Source organism: Melospiza georgiana, chromosome 3 (assembly GCF_028018845.1).
Source record: "Melospiza georgiana isolate bMelGeo1 chromosome 3, bMelGeo1.pri, whole genome shotgun sequence".
Classification (NCBI taxonomy): Eukaryota; Metazoa; Chordata; class Aves; order Passeriformes; family Passerellidae; genus Melospiza; species Melospiza georgiana.
In genome coordinates this window covers 12,321,904-12,345,407 of record NC_080432.1, presented here as the reverse complement: position 1 = coordinate 12,345,407, position 23,504 = coordinate 12,321,904, and the positions used below count along the sequence as shown (strand labels likewise).

Sequence of the window (23,504 nt, the reverse complement as noted above, 5' to 3'; positions counted from 1 at the left end):
TGGCAGAGTCGGGATTTCTCAGGGAGGGAAAGAGCTACCTCACATGCAGGTGAAGCCTTTAAGGGTTCGGTTTTGCTGTCCTGCCCAGCTCCATTCTGAACCTCTGAGAGCCCTGGGTTCCTCTAGGGAAACCCTCCAAAGGGAAGCAATTCATTGATGTCCAGGTTCCTTTTAAAGATTTTAAGGAATTTTCACAAGTCACCGCATCTATAATTAATTGGAAGATCAGCATTATTTTAAAAAACCCCAAAGCTTTTGTTAATGACACAGATGAGCCAACTCTGCACTGAGGAAATGAAAATGACTCCAAGCAGGTCATAAATACAAAATTTTATGTGGCATTTCAGTAAAAATACGCCCAAGTATAAATTTGCAACACTTTGATGTAACAGACAACCCTGTGTAACGTTTGCAAGAAGAAAACCCACATAACGTGTGCCACTCCCACAGGGGCAGTAGATACAGAGCATTCCAAGACACACATACAAGTTTCACACAGATCCCAAGGACAGGAGGTTTGGAATGCTGGATGGATTTCCAGCCTCTTGAAAAAGGAACCTGCCAGATTTTTTCCATGAGGTACTGTTCAGCATTCCCATTCCAGTGGCATGCAGCCCTATTGATATTTAAATTGCCTCTCAACAATTTCAAATTAATTTTGACACACAGCTCTAGTTCACAAGCCTTAAGGTCCTGTCCTTCATCAGAACATTTTGAACAGTGCCAGCAGCAGCTTCTCCAAGGCCCTTTTGTCTATACTGAGGTTGCAAGAACAATTTCCATTTCTTCATGATTAATCCTCACAGAACAGAGATAACAGTACACCCAGATTGCACAAAAGGTTGATCCTGACTTTTTGGAAGCACACCAAGTTTAAAACTATTGTCATGGTCTCATTAGCACTACTCACATGATTGAATTAAAATGTGTTTTAGTGGAAAAATACCTGATCCTGGAAGGTATATTAACATGAGACTCCTACTGCACAGCCAATTGTTTTACTGTTAAACACAAATTTACCTTTACAGTGTTTGCTGCCTGCTGTTTCCCAGATAAACATTAGTCAAAGCTGACTATCTCCAGTATCACACTACAGTCATTTTCCTACAAATGTAAAGTTAAGTTGGAGAGATCCATGGTTGCACAGTGTCACCTTTTCTAAGCAAAGCCTTAGCCAGAGTTCAGTCATCTTTAAGATACACCAATGCACAGCAAATAGGGTCAAACCCTGCCAGCACTAGTACTCCCCACTTTACTCATGAAAACACAGGAAGAACATCCATGCTATGTTCAAGAACCCTCAGAAGTCTGACCAACCTCATTTCTAGATTCACCAGACAGATCAAAGCTGCTGTCACTGCTGCCTGCTTACTTAATCCCTGCTCATCAGTGATCTTACAGCTCAGTCTGCCATGATGGAAAACACTTCCTATCTTTGCTTTAATAACCCAAACCCAACTGTGATGTGCCAGGACAGAGGAAACATGAGCAGAGAATTCAGACACACCACAAAGGGGCTTCTGATCTCTCAGACCACATGCCTTTGAGGACAAAGTGCCACCTGTGGGTTTGTTTGTGAAATCCAGAGGGAAACCCAACTCTTGAGAACACCTCTTTGTCTTCCAAGTGCACAGTTCTTCTCTTCACGCTGTAGTGGCCACAAGGTTTTCCTGGTTTCTGCAGACAGAAGTGTAGCTTTTGACAGGCTGCTATGTCCCTCACCTACTGCTGGGTCAGCTTTACACCTCTCACTTACATGGGACAACAGCCAAACACCACGAGCTCTTCTCAACATAGTGCAATGTGTACATATCACCAAGTCTGTGTTTACACCTACATAAAAGCACACTTACAGGTGTCCACTACATGGAAATCAAACTCCAGACTGGGAGTACTCCTTAAGAAAGTTCAAATTCAGGATATGCAGTATCATTTTCTTCTTTGAGCAGGTCTACCAGACAAATGCAGAGTTTCTACCATATGGTTTGAAAACATTTGGGACAGGACATAGATGGGAGAGTTGACCTTCTTGGCAATTATGTTCTTTGTAAGCATTAAAAAACAACAACAACAAAACAGCTTTCAACACAAATCGCCCCTATTAATCTCAGTCTCAAAGGAAACCAGCATTTTGCATTAGCAGCTTCTAATAAGAGATGATCTCATCTCTGACTACTCTTCATTCTTGAAGAACAAGATGAAATTCATGCATGTTAGCAAGTTTTATGCAACATATATATATTTTTTAAAATGATATCAAGATTAGGACACATCTTATGCTCATGGTCATACATCAACAAAGCAGGAACATACAGAATCTCATGGAGGGTACTCCTCACTAAAAAAGACTTACACATTAACCCAAAGGAGTGATACGCTGATATGTTTAATGACACAAGTCTAACCACACCTAATGCTGTCTACCTGACAAGCCAATTTCACTTTACACAGTTCAACACGTGCACATTTTTCTGATAGAAGCAGCAAAACCCAAAGGTCCTCATCTCTGTCCACCTGTGCCCCCTTTATTTCCCCAATGTGATGATTGCAAAAGTAGAACAGCGATCAAAGGTAAAACCCTAAGTGCCTCTTCAGACAGCATCACTAAAGCAGCCTGAGCTCAGCCAAAAGCATTCCAAGCTGAAAATGGCAGGGCTGCACTGCTCATGACAAACTTGTACTGGCATGATAAACACAACTTAATGACTGCCAAGTGAGCATTTCCTGCTGCAATCTCCTGATGGGAATAAATTACCAAAAGAAAAAAAAAAAAGTAGTTGTGCTTTGGCAAAATTTCTCCCAACCAAAATAATTTCCTTTAAAATTTCTAAAAGTTCCAACACATTTTAAACATTTAGCTGCCACTCTCTTTCTGCCTGAGGTTTTTAATTACTCCAACTCCTTGGGTCAAACAACTCAAGCTGCACAGCCTCTGGATCACCAAAAACTGACACATCTGGGGATGAGCTGCAGGATCAACTTCCGAAACAAATGCAAATAGAAAGGTGCTTCAGCTGAAAGTGATAAAAACAAGCCCATGGTACACAACATTTCTGATAGAAGACCAGTAAAGTGCCTCCTTTCACTAGTGAATTGTCTCTGTGCTTCTGTGGCAGTTGGGAACAATCAACACTCAGACAGAAAAGTCACAGTCCTGCCAAGCTACCGTGGAGTTAAAAGTCCTGATCTTGCCCAGGCCAGTCCTTAGAGGGACACACACACACAATGATCATTTCAGAGCTGGTGAACTGAGGCTGACACCCCCTTTTTCTCTGAGGACATGGAACAGATAAGACATTGATTCTGATTGTCATGGCTAAGGTCACACAACACACAGCAAATGTGCTTATCAAAGAAAGTAAGCAAGTACTAAGCTTAAAAAAAGAGGAGCCTGCTGGCAGAGCAGAGCTTTGCGTAAACACCAATGACAAATCAAGTGTAAGCTCCAGCTTCAGACCCAGAGGGGTCTGACACTTCTTTGGTCCAGGTGTACAAGAGACACCACAGGGGAAGCTATAGTTCCTTCTCAGCACCCTGACTCTTCCGCTGCCTCACTGTGCTTTCAGTCTCTGATTCAGCTACAGGCTGCTCGCTCAAGTCTTCTGTCTCTTCTCCCCCTGATTCTTTTCCAAGTGCTAAATCCTCCTCTGACTCATCAGCACTGGAGTTTGCTGCATCTTCTCCATCTGAGAGGTCATTGACACCAGCAGCCTCATCGGCAGAGAGCCGCGCAGCCTCGTCAGGCTCCTCCAGCGCCGCGTTCTCCACGTTCTCCTTGCTGATGGCTTCCTCTAAACAAAGCAGAGACTGCAGTTAGACTGACCCACAGCAAAGCCTTCCTGAGCTGCAGGGACACACTCTGAAACACTGATGGACATTATTATAAGGGATCACAATTATTATTCCAGCTGGGATTGGAACCAGGTGATCCTTAAAGTCCCTTCTGACCTGAACCGTTCTGTGACTGAAAACTTTTCCTTATTTCTCAGTTATTTCCTTAAATCTACAGTAGATTTCTCCTCACTTCCATTACTTTTCCTTGCATGTCAGGCACAGATGGACTTGGATTTTATTCCACTGAGTTACAAACCAAAGACAAACCAGTTTTACTTGGCTCTTGGGTTATTGGTTCACAGCTAAGATCTGAACAGTGTGTTGCCCTTCCTCCTACAAATGTACACCTGAAACTACAGCTCCTCAGCCTCTCAGAAGAGTTCTTACCAGGTGTTTCAGCCAAGTGTTTTGACTTGGCTGGGCAGAGGCAGTCTGAAATCAAAACCAGGACCTGTGGAAAGGCAAAAGGCATTTATTAGCAATAATAAAAACGGCATTTATTAGCAATTGCAAAAGTCCCTGCACTCATTCCTTTTAGGCAGATATGCACAATCAAATTTACAAAATTGTGTTATCTTGCTTAGAGATAAGAACTAAATAAAAACATGGAAAAAAGTGCATTCTCAATGTGTACTAACCAGCATTCCCCTACCTTCTACTACCCATTTTCTGCCTCCTACTTGCCTAAATTTATTCAGTACTGACACTGCTCACAGCTGAAGAACAGCTCAGAACACAGTTTGAGAATTTTTACTTTCTGAAAATTTATGAAAAAATGTTGGTCAAGATTTCCTGTGTTTTGGGATGTTAATCCATTCCTATCCCTGGCTCTCCAGTACAGGTGTGTGTTCCACCTTTTGTGCTCATTATTTGACCAGCCCAGTGCAGAACTCAAAATGTAAGGAAGACATTTGTGCCTCACTGTCACATGCTAAGAATAGTGCACAGAAAAAGACAGAGCTGACATCATGTGAAAGAAATATATTTCAATCATTGAAAAGCTTTTTGGAAAGAGCTGAGGGATGAACTGCACATTTTTTCAGCTTTTTCAGTTGGGGTATTTTTAGTGAAGGAGTACAGAGAGTTTCTTTTAAAACATGATATTCACTTGCTCCTAGTTATACTAACTTGTTTTGCTCTCATTTGGTGAAAATCTACCATCTAGAAAAATGAAAGCTGTTGAAATTGAATAATCAAAAACATTTGCTTGTATACAAGAATTCTGCATGCACATAGAGTATAAAACATGGTTTTGCCTAAATTCAGATTTCAACTGCTTTGAAATCACTTCCCAGAACTACTGGGAAATACATTGACAAAATTTTTCTTTATTTCACTAATATTTGGGCTGAAGGTCAGAGATCCACATAAAAGAAACAACTTTTACACATCCTGCAAGGAACAGTGACCTAGCAGCAGGCTGAACCAGTTACCAGCAGAACTGTGTGAACTGTCCTTGCAGTTGCAGAATGTGCTTGTGGAACAGGCAACTAACCTGAAAAAACCTAAACCCCCAGATCTCCAAAGCCTTAAAAAACATTTTCATCCTCTGATTTCGAGTAACAGTGTGGCAGAACCCTTACACTGCTGACCCAAGCAGCAGTCCTGACCAACTCTGACCACACTTTCCACTCTTAAGTAGAAAAGTCTTAGATACAAAAAGGCCAACACAGGAATCAGTCCTCTAGTGGATGGACTGAACAAATCTAAACTGAAGCATTTAATAAGAATTTGATAAGATTTCATAAGAAGGTGACCTGATTTGTATTGAGGGCTCTGTCCAAATGCTTCTTGACCAGGGACAGGCCTGGAACACTGACTACCTCTCCGGGGAGCCTTCTGCAGTGTTCCACCACCCTCTGCTTCATGTCCATCTAAACATCCCTGGCACAGCTTTAACCCACTCTCACACACTCTGGGTGTCACAGGGAAGAGATATTAGTACTCAGTAATATATTATTAAAGCAAGGTATATTTAAGCAAAGCTGGTTTTATTTTTTTCACAAGATAATGGAAAGCAAGAGTTCTAGTTAACTGAGGAAAAAAAGTAACATTTTCTTACCAAACCTAAGAGCAGGCCAATCAGTAAGGTAGCTAGGATGAAGATGGCATAGGAAACCCAAACATGAACTCCAAGAGTGCCAGTGAGGTAGTTATGAATTTGCTGGAAATTAGAACAAGATAGTTAATAATTGCATACCTAAAACCACTTAGGATTTCTATAGCCAACACATGCATTGCTGTCTGATTAATAGCTTTCATTTAACAGTATCTATATATTGAAGTCTTCCCCTTTTGACACCATTAAATCTTGAGGGTTTTTACTGATTTGTTCACATGAAAAGACTTTTTAAGCAGAGGACGCACAATTGCTTCTCCCTGAGACACTCAGCATTACAGATGCCACACATAACCTTCACTGAAGAAGGATGGATGGGGAGCTCTGCAGCAAAGTACCACAACATCCTTCATCCTTAGGTGGCATCTGTTCATTCACTAAAATCAAACCATTCCGCTCTTCCTTAAGATTTTTCAGCTCTTAATAGGAGCCACACACTCTAAGCATACACTAAACAAATTATTTCACTACTAAATTTAAATAACCCAAATACAGTATTAAGACTTCTTTCAAACTTTGATCTGTTCCTCAAACCTACAAATTTAACTGGCTGAGTCAAGCAGCACATGGAGTCAGTGAGCTGGTGGGAGGTCAATTATGACCTTAAATCTCCCTCAAAACAAACTACAAACAACATTTACAGCAGTTTAAACACAAAAATTCCAGAGCCTTCTTTTTAAATGTCAGAACATCTTCTGATATTTGTTAAGGCCTAAGCAAAGACAGCAGAGCAGGAGGAGTGAAGAAACATACACCTGAAATATTCATCAGAGTGGAACACAAAATAGAGGTTTCTTCCCAGGACAGTTAATCTTTCAGGAAGGAGACTATAGAGAAACAACACCATTTCAGAACAACCATGGGAGAGAAACACCAGAAGGTTATAAAAAGTAAATATTATCCAGTGAGAGAATCAAAAATACACAACTCAGAGCTCTGCTTGATTCTATGTTAGTTTGATGCTCAGTAAAAGTGATACAAACTTGTTCCAACTCTCAACTATGTTTCCTGTCTGAAGCACATATTACAACAGTAACATTTTGCTGCAATCAAATACAGTGTCTCAATCTCACTGACTCAAAGGTCTTAAGAGGATGCTTCCTAACCAGAATCTGAAAATCCTCACTATTTGGATGCCATGGAAAAACTTTGATAGCTCCCAAATTAAAGCATCTTGAAACACTGTAGTGTAAAATATTTTAATATTTTAAAGCACACAGTGTAGCCAAGCATTTCTCCTTTACCTCTGATAATTACTCTATTATCCAAATTCATCATGTTCCTACACAAGTGGTGTTGCCAGTTTGAACCCCAGACCCAGAAATTATTACTAAAAAACTCCCTGGCCCTCCCTTTTCCTGTGCAACACATGATGCAGCTCCCATAAAAAGAAAATAAAAATATTCAGTCATAATGACTTTTAAACATATGATTACTCTAAGAATAAAAGGGAGTATGGAAAACACAACACAGTTACTTACCCTGATCCATCCTGAGAAGTGAAACAGCCCTGCCATGCCATGCATCCTGAAAACAAGGAAATGAAAGGACAGTTTCACAGCAGCCCTGCAGCTCCTCTCCCCATCCCTAAATATCCTACAGCTCCTCTTCCTTCTCACATGGAAAATAAAGACTCTCTGGATCTCTGATGTGAATTTATACATAATGGCTTCAGTCAGAAGGAACTGCAGGCCACTCACGTCTTTGGTTCATCCTTTGTGCCATGCAAGCTTTCTACAATATTTCTAAGCAAATCTCTCTTTCTACAAAAGTTCTTATGCATCCTGTAAGCACCACACTCTTTGCTACTCCAAAGGGAGACAAAAGTCTCTCTTGTAGAGAAATAAACAAGAAACCCCTAAAGCTAAAGTAGCAGTAGCCAGAAGTCATGAAGCAGTAATTTACATAAACACACACTTGATTCCAGGACTCAGCAGATATTAGAAATGCCACTTTACATAATGATCAGCACCTGCATTTTTTCTTTAAACCTCTTTTCAAATATGACAAACAAAAGCAAATGCAGAAAATAAGCTGCCTGTATAGGTGAGAAGCTGGGGATCAGCCTGTCAATACTGATGGCTTCTGCAAGCCCAAGGAATAAAGGCCTTTTGTCTTTAAACTGTCAATACAGGACCCTCAGTGAATACAGAGATATAAAACATTGTTCTTGTTAACAAAAACCAAGTGTTACATTATGGAAGATGGAGACTTCCATCCTGCCACAGGCTCCACAGCTTCCCATTTCCTCTCCAGGATGTAGCCTTGGAGATCCTCCAGGGTGCGGGAGCCGCGGTATCTGCGGAACACTCCGTCGTTGGCGCTGCAAAACAAACCCATCAGCACACACAGCCCCAAATCCGGGGGAAAATCCCACCCAAAATCCCACAGACATCACAGATCTCACTGGCTCAGAGTGAGAGTTTGGGAACTGCAATCCAGCATGGAAAATCTCAGGTTTTAAACAGCACGGGGTTCTGCCATTTATAAAGCTGCTATTTTTCTTAAATGTTCACTGGCACTAGAGCAAATACACAAAGCACGTGAGGTTAACAACAAGACCATTTCTAAATACAAGTCAGAATTAGAAGTGCACATATATATGTATTTGTTTGCATATCTGCACAACTCAATATTCTGACTTAATGAAGGGTTCAATACTTTAAGGATGGCATCACCTTATTGGAGATGAGATACAGCAAATGTCTTCTCTGCTCCATTTTTAACAGTATGGATAACAGGGAAACTTAGTAAACTCATTTAAACTAAAGAAAAACCCCACATAAGGATTCCATCATGCAATCAAAGCTACAATAACCTGAGCTGAAATTGAAAGTCACTATTCCTTCATTTCCCCTACTTTGCAGTTATATATTAAATCAAATTACAACAGCTGCAGTTTCCAGTATGACACACTTACTGGTAAATTGTAGGAAGTGTTGTGACAAAGAAACGACCACTCAAGCCTAGAAAGGAAAGAAAACACACAAACAGTTCAGTAACATTGAAATTTCTCAGCATTCTAACTTACCTATAAATAGCAACATGTCTGTATTTCAGAGCAGGCTGCACAGCTTTAACCATTGTTTTGTAAATACAGGTTAACAGTTTGTCCTCACATTTGCTACAAACAGTAACAGATACTGAATATTGGTTATAAATGAAGGAAGAATGTTTAGCTTGAAGGATGTTTGTTTACTGAGAGGTATTTTTTCTCATCAGTGGATTTGTCTCCTCAGTATTTGCACACAGTTGGAAGTTTTGCACCAGTCCAGCATTAGATGCACTCAGAGTCCATCAGGGAGGGCTGAATTCCAGTAGGCAGCAATGCAATTCATCTCAAGTACCAGTGTAAAGAGTATGGTTAAACTTTGCCTTTTAGAAAAGTCTGTGAAAAATCCTCTGGGAAATGAAGGCCTTATGCAGCCTTCAATAAAGCAAACAGCTCTAGGCAACAGAATCAGCCATGGAAAAATATTGTAGCAAGAGGGTTTCTGCCTTTAGAGACAAAGATGAGCCATACTGAAATAAAGCAGGTATTTTTAAAAGTTTCACTGGTAATGTTTTCCTCAGTATGAATTACTCAGTGGAATAGGCAAAAAAAGGGTTATGGCTTTTTTTGTTGTTTGGTATTTTGTTTGAAGACATGTAAAGCAAATGATCTTCAAAGTCCCAGAAAGGAAAGCTTCTTTACCTCATCTTTCAAGCTCTCTGCCTGTATTGCTACAAGAGGCAAGGTGATGAAAAACTTTCTGGAACAGCTAAAAGTTGTGCCAGCACAGGGAGAGATAAAGCAAACAAACCCACAAGTGTAGCAGCACAATTAATAAAGCAGACAGCACAGCTGCACAAGGAAAAGTGGGTGGAGAGTCACAAAGAACATAATTAGCTTAACAACAGAGAAAGTCATGGGAACACTGACAGGCTTTTTCAAGTTCTTACAAATGCCACTCAGGCAAAGGAAATAAAACAGCTCAAACCTCTCACCTGTGGCCTATCCTGGAGTGAACACCTCAGAAGCAAATCTGAAATCTATAAGTTATGAAGTGCATCTAACCATCTCCAATATTTTTGTTGGAGGTTTGCTGGTTATCTAAGGCACCTCACTAGATTGGCAAAACCAGATGTGAGTCAGCTACAAAATTTAAGAACACATTAAATCGTTTTGGTGCCTGTTGAATACAATCTTGAATTGTTACAGTACAGCATCTGCAAATGAGAAAGTGACATCCACTATGAAATCAGCAGTTAATAAAAAATTTAAAAACCCTTTTATCTGAGGAATTTCAGAGATATGCACACCTCCAAAAATGTATAAAGAATAGAGCTGTCATCCAACTACTTTCAACCAACAATTACTCAAAGAAGACACAGAAGATCCAAGAAGTCTTGTTGTAATTGACAGGTAAATGTGATCAGGAGCTTTAAAAAGGCACCACAAATATGCAGAATTTAAGGGTCCAGAAGCATCTGCACTATGTGCTTGTTCCACACTGAATGTTCCAATGCAGAAGATGAGGCAAGAGGAAGCACTTTAAGGCTGGAACATCGAGGACTGAAATGTGCTGTGAAGCCATTAAGACTCTGCTGGATTCATTCTTCAGGCATCTCCTGCAATTAATCCCCATGAATGGCCACTTTCTCCTTTGCTTTGGGAAGCGCAATTTTATGTAACTCTGCACTCATCTCGTGGTTTTCCCCTAATTTAACACATTTTGACTACTTTCAATTCAATGAAGGGGTTACATAACTGAGACTAATTAAAGTACCATTGTGCAATCAAGAAAGGAGACAGAGCACTTAAACACAACTGAAAGGCTGATGCAAAGCCCACAGTAAAAATACCTCAGTAACTTTGGAGAGCTCCATAGAAACTCATATCTTCCAAATTACATCAGTACCAAAGGTCAAACACGTAATAAATGTTTGTTTTCCAGTTTGAGCATTCCTTACTCCTAGAAGTGCTTGCAGCTCCCAGGGCTGAGCTGGATGTTGGAGGTGAATTACATGAGCTTTGGTACAAATTCATCATTTAGGTCAGTCCTTGGACTCAGGAAAAAACCATTCTTAGGGGTCAGGACTCTCAGCAACATTAGAAATCCAAGTATTAGGTTACATCTATTTAAACAAGACAATATTAAAACTCATCTGTTTATAACACTGTATAATGATTAGTATAGGCAGCTTTTTGATACCAGATTTTTTCTCTACTTGTGAACTTTTAACAAGACATGAACCTACACAGGGTCTAGAAATGCTGGCATTTTCTTGTCAATTTAGATTGCCGATTCTGAGACAACAGTTTTGACACAGTAAATCTGTTCAGCATGTATTCAACTAATAAACACATTTTTCACACACTTTATAAAGCAAAAACAAAGAATCAGTGAAGTCTGGCTTTTTGTTTCTAATAACATCTCATCTACTAGTCTTCTGATACTGCTGATAAAATCCTTTATCCCCTTAAAGCCCAAGCAAGCATGAAGCATTCTCAGGGGATGCAGAGGTTTATACAATATTAATATTGCTTGTACAAAGACACACTCAAAACTTGGAAGGGAGTCACCAAAGGAATAAATTAGATTGCACTCATGCTTCTGTGAACAGTTAGGGAAATGTTTTTATAAACATATTTGCATATGTGCATCACCAACAGGAAACAGCTGTAATAATAACATCTGTAATATAAAGCACTGCCACAATTAAAGCATCAATAAGCATGCAATATGCTGGAAACAGTTAGCAACTTCAAAGCAGGATTGCTCTACCACACCCTGAAATTCTCCTAATGGGAAGCTACAGAGCTGGACTCTTCTGCAGACAGGTTGGAGGGACGAGACAGGCAACAGCTTCCAGTGCAGAAGATTAAAATAGAGAATAAGCCTCTTATAAGTCAGTATTAAGCCAAATCACCACCAATTCTTTAATCCTTCAAACAGTTTATCAACTTCGGCTCAGAAATACAGACTGTATGGAGAAACAAAGTGTGCAGAAGATGATTTTGACTTGGAAGCCTAAACAAACAGCAAATGGTGGTTGTGCTGGATAATTCAGTTACTGAAGCAGTGTTTGCTGCAGTACCTGGCTCCTGAGTGACATCCACCTTGCCCACGGCGATGCCGAGCCGCTCGCTCTCCTTGGCAAAGCTCTCCCAGGTGGGCTCCAGCTGCCGACACGCCGGGCACCACGGGGCGTAACTGGGGGGAAGGCAGGAAATGTTTTATATTCTTCCATTACACACATGCTCATTGATCTATCACACAATGTACAAACACATCAATCACAAAGGGAAAGCCTACAGTTTTTCTTAATCAAGTCCACTGAGTAAGACAAACAAAGTTTTTTTATCAATCCCTATGTTCCTCCCCATGTTATCAGAACAAAACAAATCACAGATTTGAGAAATTCACATCCAAACTCCTCACCACTTGTGATTTATTCTATTTACATAGGAAATAAAATACATTTTCATGGCAGCTATCTGAATTATTGAAGCCAGGCTATCCTTTGAAGCTGCATCCTTCATCACAGCATTTTGTATTGATTTCTCACACCTCAGAACTTCCTGAAATTGCATTTGCCTTAGCCCACTACTCATACATCACAACATGCCCTTTTTGAGAGCAGCCATGAGACTTAAAAAGAGCACACATCAAATTCCTGCTGCTCATACTTATAGTCTTGTTTTACCCAGGATTCATTTCAGAAAAATAAGAGTGCTCTTTTCAAGAGTGCATTTTCTACACTCTCAATCAGAAGAATTAAACCAATTTTGCACCTATTGCTAATACCAATCTGGAAACAGAGCAGCTAATATAAAGCATAACATCAAATAAAATTGATTATAAAAATCCCTTTTTCCACCTTGCTGTATTTTATCCTAACTTGGTGGGCCAAGTCTGCAGGGAACCAGGACTAGGAGGTACAGACTGGGCTGGGGCCATTGCCCATGCACAGACTCAGCCTTTTACCAATGAGGAGAGACCTTCATGGGCTTTAATCTGATTTACCAGGGCAGGGATGGAGGTTTCTGGCAGCAAAAGCAGTGAGTGTGGGGATACTCTCCTGGTCACAGGGCTCCTCAGATGCCACCACGCTCCCCATCCATTGCAAAGCACAGAACCACATTCCCTTCTGGGCAGAGTCCAAGATCCTGAGCACAAAACCATCCCTGGGAGCCTTCCCAAGGCTCTCCACTCCTTTGCTTTCTCTGCCACCCCTGCTGTGTGACCTGGGGACTGGCAATTCCTGTTCTCTGGCTCTCAGGAATGCTTACTTCCCCACTGGCTGCAGACAGAGGTATCCCTGAAACCCCCAGATGGTTCATACGAATAAAACTTCATGTAAAACAGGTCATTTCTCACAGAAGAGGTGGAATCAGATGTACTCTGAGTGCCTTCTGGTAGTTTTTGAACTCCTGTATTTAAAAAAGGGAATCTTGTCACTTGGCAGTTGAAAGGACACAAATTAAAAATGCTTGTTCTATATTACTGTACTTTATGAGTACAGTATTTATGAGTACAGAAATTTATGAGTCTAACTGTGAAAGCCTATATCTTGTCTTTTTAAGTCAACATCACTCTGTGTGAAAGCATCTGCAAAAAGGACATAAATCTTGTCCTGCCAAGAGATAGCCCCTCAGTATCTCTCCAAAGGATGCTGGAAACAAGTCTCACACACAGTGATGTTCTCCATTGTGCTGCTGGCCCAGAGAAAGCTTTTAATAACAGTCTGGCAGGTAGTGTACTTTACAAACAGGATTATTTCATTATACAGGCTTGACTAATAGATAAGAACCTGCAAACATCCATCAGATACTGCAGCTGCTGTTGAGCTAAAATAAAAGAGAAGCTTCACTGTTTTCTAAATCCAGCTTCTCTAGATGTCTCAGATTCACACCATGAGATTTTCAAAACAAATACATCCTTTAGCCTGTTTAATCTGATTTTGGAATAGAAATTTTGACCCCATCAATATTTATATTTACATTTGACATGCATGAGCATTTCTCCTGAATGAAGTGGAATATTCAATACACAACTAACACTTATATGATTGAAAGTATTTCCTTTAGCTCAAAGCAGTATGAAAATCTACCCATGTCATAGTTCAGCAGTGACAGGTTGTAACAGTGCATTTCACAAAAAGCTTTGGTTGTTGGCTGTCTAATTTTTAGTATCAATATTGGACAAGGGATGGCAATAGTTCGATATAATGCTGCAAGATCCAGCCACTCCAGCTGAACATTGGCACAGAAAATCAGGATTAAAATATTTGCTTTACGTTCCTGAAATTACACATCCAACTCTTGCCAGCCAGGAAGCAGCCTGTCCCCACACGCTCAAGAGACAACTTGTAACAGACATCAGATTTCTGCCACAGTTACCCACTGCTGTTCACCTCCACACCCTCACCTTCCTCAAGCTTTCATGTCTGCATTTGTAGTGCAGCATCAAGGAATTCATGCCTGCCCCCTGGATATAACAAATAAATCACTTTACCAGAGCTTTAGTGTGTCTCTTTCAGTCTTAAAATACTGAAAGAGTCAGTGTAAGGGGAGGTAAGCTACAGAACAGTAAAATAACTCACACTTTGGACATCTTATCAAAAGTTCCAAAAAACTTTCTGCACCCTGAAGCACTGAGGGAAGTACTTGATTTCAACAGGGTTTTTAGAACTGTGGCAGATCAGTATTTCCAAACAAATTAAGGTACAACTGCCATTCTTAAATTCATAGAAAACAATATTATCTGTAGGAGCAGGGAAACAGACCCTTGTGTCTGCTGTGGAAGCAGTCTTTGTTACTTTTCAAGGCACAAAATGCAAGAGCAGCTCCCTGGCAAAAGCAGAAGTACCCAAATTTCTTCTGCCAAACACCAGGCGGGGCAGGAAACAATGAGCACTTTGTCACCACCACCAAATTTCAGGCTGTCACTACCAATCCCCCTCCCTATCAACCTGCAGGGCACAGGGTGCAGTGCAAAAGCTGTAACAAGAAAACAGGCTGCTCCAAGTCAAAAATCAAAATGTTCTGGAATTTAAATTGAGACTTGGGCACTCTGTTAAGGAAAGGAAGCTTTCAGTAGCCTGTTTCACATTAAAAGGCAATTTGCTGATCTCCATCACAGCTAGAAGTTACACACTGCCAAACTACTCACTGCAAGCAGGTACTGGCACATTCCCCAACACACACCTCATTCCTGATGCTTCCAGAGCTCTTCCACAGCAGTTTTACAGCTGAAATCCTCTCACACATGGCCAGCCCTCCATAAAAAAGGCTCACCTCTATCACTGCAACAACAACTAAAATCACTATTTCCAAGCATGCAGGTGTTTTCTCCTACTCCACTACAATATCTAAAGCTTTTGCAGAGGGCATATAAAAAGCAATTGAAAAGCAAAGTTCGAAGCTCTCAGACTCAGGCTTTGCTTTTGACTTCTATTTATCTCTGATCTAAAGCACAAAGGAACAACCTTTGGCTTTCAAATACCAGCAGCTTCACTGAGGCAGCACAACAAACCCCAGCCAAGTGAAAACCAGTTTGAGCAAAGGTGCCACTCTGCCTACCACCCCCAGTGGATCAGCAAACACACAGACTTTGTTAAGACGTACTGATATTCTCCAGCTCTGAGCCTCTTCTCTCTCTGCTCGCACCTGCTTGGCCACTGAATTCACCATTCCACCCTTTTCAAGTACATTTAACTGACTGTATCTGCATTCTCACACTATTACCAACAATAACAGATGCAACCTTGAGCACCAATCCATACTTTGATTGGCAATTTCACCAAGCTGCACGAATCCAGGAAAAAGGAAAAACAGCTCATGGATACAGCTTTAACTTCCTTAAACCAAGCTGCTTGATGGAGTTCATATTGGGAATGCTATTAAAATAAGAGCAAAAATGTGGGGACAGTACCCAATGGAATAGTAAAAGCAGCAGCAGAATTAAATTCTTATTTTTATTGTTTTAAATAGTTTTGCTTTATTGCTACAGATCTCACAAGCATAGAAAATGAAAACAAAAAAAAAACAATTCTAAACACAGCTAGGTCTTGGGGCAGGATGGGCAGCTCTGTAATGCCAACAAAAGCAAAGCTCCAGATCAACTGTGAGTTTTTAATGACTTTCCAAGTGAGCAGGTGGCAGGCAAAGATACAGAAGCTGGTCCCTGTCATTTACCCCTGTGGATCTGTATCACCACAACACAAGCCCTGGAAGCTGTCACGGAGCTTCCTACCAAATGCCAAACCCCTCCAAATCAGAGAAGGCTTTTTATTTAAAAGAAATTATTTGTAAAATAGAAAGCAAATCAATCAATGAAAATTTATGCAAATTATTCTAGAGTGTCAGAAGATTAAGTTCCATCATTCTACTTAATTTTACATCCCCTTCTGCACCTGTTTTGTTTCTGCTACAAAGTATATTTCAGCATCACATTATTGCAGTTTTTGTTCAGCCAATGCCCTGCACAACATTCAGCTGTGTGTTATTTAATAAGATGTTTGGTCACTTCCTCTGGACTCAGCCAGCAGAGCTGCAGAGGCTTCAAAACCAAAACAGTGTTGATAACTTGATTTTCATTCCCCCTGCTTTTTGGCTTTTATTGGGTTTTGGGTTGCTGGGGATTTTTACAAACACGACAAAGAAAAGCCTGGACACTAACATGAAGTAAGAGACTAGACACCCTTAAGTGACAGAAAATTCTCAACCTTGTTGAATTCTTAACTGACAGCAATTGTTAAATATTTAGCACATCCTTTGGGATTTTACATACACAAAGTACTTCAAGGCAACCGATTAAACCATCCACATACCAAAACATGCAATTTCATTTTTAGCACACTCCCTCGAAGCTACAGACTAAAGGTGCTGGTGGAGGCTCAACCCTTGCAAGCAGCTGGCCACAGAGACAGCAGGGCAACGTTCCATGGTAAGTGACAATGAAAAAATAAAAGTATTCTTACACTGTAAGAATAATAACCCTTAGAAACATGACTATTAACTGGTCTCCTGACTTTCACCTGGCTAGAACTGAAATGGACAAGGAAGACATTGTTTTTCAGGAGCACACTGCAATGAGTCTGTGCTGAAACAAAGGGGAACCAAAACATTTAATACCCGAAGTGGGAACAAGCACATGAAGTACTGCAGATGCACCAAGAGCATAAACAGTTACTTTTGTAACCAGAGGCACAAAAACGAGTTCATTGATAGGTTGGGCTTTTTGTTTGCTTGTTTTAATTTGCCTCAAAAAGAAGAGGATGTTAAATTAAGATAAATCAAGTTTGGAAATGCAAAATGCACTTTTAAGTAAGCAGACCAGCAATTAGTTTTCTGTGTTCCAGACAGACAATATTAAAGACAAAAAGAAAACTCAGCATATTAATGAATCATTATCTCACAGCTACAGAAAGAGGAAACTTTTAAACACAGCTCATTGCAGCATCTCACTCACAGCACTCCAGCCCAGACCTGTGTGCTGTGATAGCAACAGCATCCAAAAGCTGGTGCAATGTCTGCAGATACAGAACCTTCTCCAAAACATTTTTATCAATAAAATGCAGCAGCACTTCCAGGGCCTGCAGTTTTTCCAGCTATGAATAACGAAATATTTACAAAAAGCCAGTCGAGTACACACACCTCAGCTAGGGGGAGTGAAGGAAGAAAAATCCCATTTCTGCTACAGATGCCACACACGAGTAATTTCAAACTTAAGTTTCTCTATTTATGCACCTGAGAACAACAAAAAAGTGGAATTACACAGTGATTTTCCACTTTCCCAAATAGAAAAACTGACATTAAACAGCAGCTGTACCTGTTCCTACCACAGCAGGAGGCTTCCAAAGAGCAGCAGATGAAAAAATTTTTTTTCCTGAAGATGCAACAGTAACATTTGCATTTAAAAGCAGAAAACACCAGCAATGAACCACAGGAAATAGCGGGGAGACCCGGGGATCTTTCACACATCAAACACCGAATAACATTAATTAGAGGCTGATTTAAGCAGTGCAGCAACGTGTACCATGCCCAGCTAACACTAAAGCTCTGCCACCATTGCTGGTCAGCAACCTCTCACTCCAAACCAAAAACCAACTTCTCAATTGCAGTAAAGGCTTCCAAAGGACTCTAATTGTTTGTTACCCCAACCACTTCCGATTTCAGGCAGTTCCTTTCTCTTTTCTTCTGAGGGATGCACCACTAGTTATTTAAATATTTTCGTTTAGAAATAAAAACTTTGAGTGACCATAAATAACCTTCCTCCTGGAAACTCACCAACCTGTGTAGGAATCAGTAACAATCACTTCCACGTTGGACTAAGTGAAAAAAACTCCAATTTAAAACAAATTTGTTTTTCCCTCCAGCTTTCAGATCCCAATAAATGAAGAGATACACAAAACCCATTCTAAATGCTCAACCACAACAGCTGGCACGCCTGGGTCGCTATCAGGTGTTTCAGGATCGTTACCACCTATTCACGTGGTATTCCTGATTAACCTATTCACCACCTATTCCTGATTAACACCAGGGTGGAGTAGGATCCTAAGCACTAAAGCCTAGGTGAGAGTCCATCCTGCTAAGAAGAGACTGGAGATAAAACAAATTCAAGGGCAAGCCAAAACTTTAAGTAGCTAGTTAAGTATTTAGGAGTTAGCACGAGTTCAGATGTTCAAACTGCTTTAAACTCAAGCACTTGCACAGAGTGGCACACATGCCACAATAAAATCCTATTTTATAGCAGCACGGCCCACAGGTACCACGTGGCTGTACTGCCTACTTAAACTACTTTTTTACTCACTGCTGTCTTAAAAAGAAACACTCAAGCTCCATTTCCCCCTTCTAAATACAAGCAGGTGAGCAAGGCTCTACCAAAAATAAAGTCACATGCATTTCAAACACTATATCATGTCCCAAGCAAAGTCACCGCTCCAGTGCAGTCAGAATTAATGAAATGTGATGCATCTCCCTTGAATGAGAGCCCCGAGCTCAAGACAAGGCTGGGATATTATGTAATCCTGCTCTAGAAGCCCACTCCTGCTACATGTTCCCTATGGAATCCAGCCTTCTTGGAGCTCACACAGAACCCAGCGCCAGTCCCTGGTGGGAGCAGGGCAAGGGGCAGTGCTGGACACTGATCCCAGAGTGACCCTTTAACCTTGGACACTCAGACGGGAACCTGAGGGACAGCTGCTTCACAGGATCAGGAATGGCTGGGGCTGGAAGGGGATCTCGAATTATGGAATGGTTGGGGATGGAAGGGGACCTTGAGTCAGGGAATGGTTGGGGCTGGAAGGGGACTTTGGCACCCATCCAGTGCCAAGCCCGTGCCATGGGCAGGGACACCTTTCTCTGCTCCAAGCCCCATTCACCCGGCCTCGAACACTTGCAGGGATCCAGGGGCATCCACAACCTGTGCCAGGCCTCACCATCCCCATAGTAAAGAATTTCTTCCCCAAAACCCAATTTAACCCAACTACCTATGATAGTCTGAATGTGCTCCCCCCTGGTCTGTCATGGCACGCTCTTATAAACAGTCCTTCGCCATCTTCCCTGTAAATTCCCTTCAAGTTCTGGAAGGCCCCAGTCAGGTTACCCAAGCCTTCTCTTTTCCAAGGTGAACAACCCCAATTGTCTCAACCTTTCCTCAAAGGAGAGATGCTCCATTCCCCTGATCAACTGGCTGGCCTGCTCTGGGCTCGCTCTGACACCTCCATGTCCTTCATTCCATATTCCTCATGCCCCCCCCCTGTCTAGAGTGACCCGTTTAACCTTGGGGACTGTGCCCACACAGCCGGGAACCGGCGGGTTCTGCCCGGCCATCCCCGCAGACCGGGCTGTGCCCGCCGACTGAGGGCTGGCACCGGGCACCGCCCGCTGCTCCCTCTGGCCGTGCCCGGGCAGCCCCTGCCGGCGTGGGGAAGCTGCACGGCCCCTCCGCAGGGCGGGAAGGCCGGCCCGGCCCCCTTGCCCCCACAGCGGGGCTGCAGGCACCGGCCATGCCCGCAGGGAACCCCCCTCGCCCCCCCGGCCACGCTGCCTCCGAGGCGGGCGGGAAAGCGGCCGCTACTCACAACTCCAACATCCACTGGCCCTGCAACACCAGGCTCCAGTTGGAGCCGCACAGCACTCGCACGCTGCTCCGCGGCTCGCCGGGGCTGTAGAAGGACGAAGAAAAGGCGGCGGCGGGACCCAGCAGCGCCACGAGTAGCAGAGCGCGGAGCAGCCGCCGCCCCCGGCGCCAGCGGCCCGGCGCCATCTTGGGCCCGTCCGCCCGCCCTCAGGAAGTCGGGGCAGGAGCGGCCCCGCGGGGGCGGTGCCTGCACGGGCAGGGGCGGCTCCTCCGGCCCGCCCCGCCCCTCACGGCCGGGCACAGGCCCGTGCCCGGCGCTCGCAGCCAGAGCGGCCGAGCACCGAATCCGGGCGGTCCCCGTGTCTGTCCCTCACGGCTGGGCACCGGCCCCAAGCGGTCCCTGTGCCCACTCGTTACAGCCAGAGCGGCCGGACACCGGCTCCGGGCGGTCCCCAGCTTAGAGTGCTGCTCCAGCGGGCCTCTGGGCACCTGCTCCGGCCGCAGCTCGCTGTGTTCTCGGCCGGGTTTCCGGAGCTCTCTGTCCCCGGCGCCGTGTGGTGGGAGCTGGTTGAACAGCGGTGATGGCTCCAGCGGCTGCTGTGAGGCACCGGCTGCGGGATCGCCCTAAAGCAAGTGTTCTGTGTTCTGAGGGGCTGTCACCCTTTTTTCTCCTTTTCTGCTGCTAATAAGAACCCCAGTGCAGTTTGGGATTCTGTCCAAGCCCCTACCAAGTCAGGGTCGCCCAGAGCAGGTGACACAGGAGCACCTCCTGTTGTCATTACAGTGTAAGAGTTTTATTGTCATTTCATTGCAAGGGTTCCATATTGCTAGAGTTTCATACCTCCTTGATGTTCCTTGTAGGCAGCTCCTCTAGGGACTGCCTCTTCCTTGTCCTCACAGCAGTTAACTGACTCCAGTTCCCTCAACTACCCAACCCACTCTTTTATAACACTCCTCTATTGGCTACAGCTGTGGCCTGTTAACATCAGGCTGCTCCTAATCCTTAACAATTGGCTCAGCTGCAACTCTTTAGGGGGTAAGATTACTTTCTATACTATCCTTATTTACTTAGATTACTTTCTATACTATCTTTATTTACTTATGTTCTATCCCCCTACCCCTCCAGGTGAGTTTGGAATCTCTTCAGACAGGAATGCTCCATGGCCTCCCTAGGCTGCCTTTCCAGTGTTTTGTCAACCTGAATGTAAAGAATTTCTTCCTCATGTTGAGGTAAAACGCCTTGATGCATTCTTCACCCCATCCCAGACACATAACGCTGTGTTTTCCTTGACTGCAATGAGATTCCTGTCAGCCCCATCCTTCTGGCTTGTTCAGGTCCCTCTGAACAGCAGCCCTGCCCTTGAGTGGGATGATTGTACTCTTAAGTAATAGAAATGAAGAAAATAGACTTCTTTAGTTAGCCTGGTAAATTGACCAGGAAAAAAAATAGAAGGGATCACCGTACAGGTCTAGGCTGCCTTCTTGTCTGTTGTGAAAATCTTTGTTTGGCTGGAGATTATCTTGGCATAGAAGTAACTTGTGCTGAACAATTTAATAACAGTTACTGCAACACAGTGCTGATAAGTCCTGTTGGTAAAACACTCACACTTTATTTCCCTCAGCAGAGGAAATAGTAGCATTTATCACCTGTGAATTTTGTTGCACTTGACCAGTTTATTTTATGAGGCTCCTTTACATCACTCCCGTGTTTCCCCACAGGATTCTGGGTCTGATCAAACCTTTCCTTAAAGCCCAAGTGCTGGTCTGGCCTTTATTGTCACTGAAGCAGACTCAGGTTAATATTTGGTGACAGAAGCAGAAGATGGCCCTAGCACCACTCTCACTATGCAGAAATGGAACCATGACAGAATGTTTTTCTCTTTTGTTATTTATCAGGAGTAATGAGGCCTCTCCCAATGACTCAGTGCCTCTCTCCTCACCAGGTATTCCAACAGTACCTGCCCTGACCAAAGTAGAGTGTTGCTGACAGCTTCCCAGCACTGCAGAGAGCCCTCCATTTTCTGAGCCATCTTGCCACTGCAGTTAATGCCAGCTGAGGATTAAATAAGTAAAAGCCTATCAGAACACGATTCTTGTAATATTTTCAATGTAGTGCACAAACTCAGAGTCTCTGTATTACAGTTCTTCTAATCCTTTCATGGTTTGTAAAAGAAAAAAAAAAAAGAAAACAAGCTTTTTCTAATTTATCATTGCTCTTCCTAAATGGATAGTGTAAAATTGGATGGTTTAGCAATGTTTAGACCTGGGATATGTAGTGAAAAGAAAAAAAATACAGCAGTAGTATTCATTTGAGAAGACACATACTTGGCTGATGTTCCTTTGTGAGAAGGTAATAAAGAAATTACTTTTACTTTTTTTCCCCTTTTCTACTGCTAATAAGAACTTGGGAAACTTGAGGGAAACATTCTCATCTTTCTATAGATTCTCTAGGGAAAGAAGAAAAAGCAATTGGCCAAAGCAGAGAGAGGGTTGAGCCAAATTAGGAGAATTTAAGTGACAAAGAACTGGTGGTGCAGAAGGGAAGGCTGAGGAACGTTTTATTTAGTGGTGGTACAGGGTGGTGAACAATTATAGCTGTGTCATTAAAGAACATGCAAATGAGAAGGAACAACATGTAAAATGATGGCTCCAAATAAATGGGAGTGTTCCTGTGAATTCCAAAGAACAAGGAAAGAAAAACTTACTTTGTAACTAATTTATCAGTAATTTCTAGCCACATTGAGCTCAGAGGAGGTTTGCATTTCAGCCAAACGCTGATCAGGAAGGAGGCACAGTTGGTTTCATTTCTGAGAGAGAACAGAGTGTTCCTAAGTCAGGGGAGATGTCATGGAGCTGCTAATCCCTGAGAAGTAGGTCAGGCTGGCCAGGATGGAGATGGCACACCTCATTGAGCCTGATTAGAAACATCCATTAGGAAATGGATGAAAAGAGAAAGCAAGGAGGGCCAGTCAGAGAAAACAAGGGTCTGGGCCAGACCTTCCCTTGCTTCTGTGGTGACTTCAATTATTCTGTTCCTTCCACAATTTACCCTCCCTTAGCTTCAGTGGGCTTCTGTTAACCTGCCCTGCTCCAGCCCTTACAGTGTGTGTGTGCTGCTCTGTGGGCTCTGCACATGGGGAGCCACAGATTTCCAGCTTCCAAACCCCCAGTGCTGCTGCAGAACAGCTGCAGGAATCCAGCTGTCACTTTAGGTTTCCACAGCTGGTGATTGCAGTGTAGCCATGAAGCCATGACCCCAGGTGAGTTTTGGACAGAATTTGATGTAAAAAAAAAAAAAAATTCTAGTCTGTGTTTGTTTGTTTTAACCTTGATGATAAAATGGAAAGTTCAAGTACAGTGTGGAAAGAACAAGTGAAGCTACATGGAGGGAAAGATGCCAACCTGACTTTCTCTTGCTCTGTGACACTCAGCTCACAAATATTTCTATGCTGGAATGATAATTTATCTGTGTGACCAGC

General features: G+C 42.6%; 1 protein-coding gene across 1 annotated transcript; it reads right to left on the bottom strand.

Annotated features, from left to right (window-relative positions):
• Nucleotides 1-311: 311 nt before the first annotated feature.
• On the bottom strand, nucleotides 312-20,219 carry TMX4 (thioredoxin related transmembrane protein 4). The gene is made up of 8 exons (XM_058020695.1): nucleotides 20,027-20,219; nucleotides 12,035-12,150; nucleotides 8,874-8,919; nucleotides 8,148-8,276; nucleotides 7,435-7,480; nucleotides 5,897-5,998; nucleotides 4,222-4,285; nucleotides 312-3,791 (listed from the first exon to the last, which is right to left on the bottom strand). Exons 1-8 carry the CDS (start codon nucleotides 20,209-20,211, stop codon nucleotides 3,514-3,516), a joined length of 966 nt encoding a protein of 321 aa, XP_057876678.1. The 5' UTR covers nucleotides 20,212-20,219; the 3' UTR covers nucleotides 312-3,513.
• Between the last annotated feature and the right edge of the window lie 3,285 nt (nucleotides 20,220-23,504).

Bases quoted from the DNA above. Each gene is read 5' to 3' on its own strand.
- TMX4 (XM_058020695.1), bottom strand. From the start codon at position 20,211: ATGGCGCCGGGCCGCTGGCGCCGGGGGCGGCGGCTGCTCCGCGCTCTG. The intron at 5,999-7,434 runs GTAAGTAACTGT...TCTAATTTCCAG, and splicing joins ACTTCTCAGGATGGATCAGG to CAAATTCATAACTACCTCAC. The intron at 4,286-5,896 runs GTAAGAAAATGT...GCCTTTCCACAG, and splicing joins TTGGCCTGCTCTTAGGTTTG to GTCCTGGTTTTGATTTCAGA.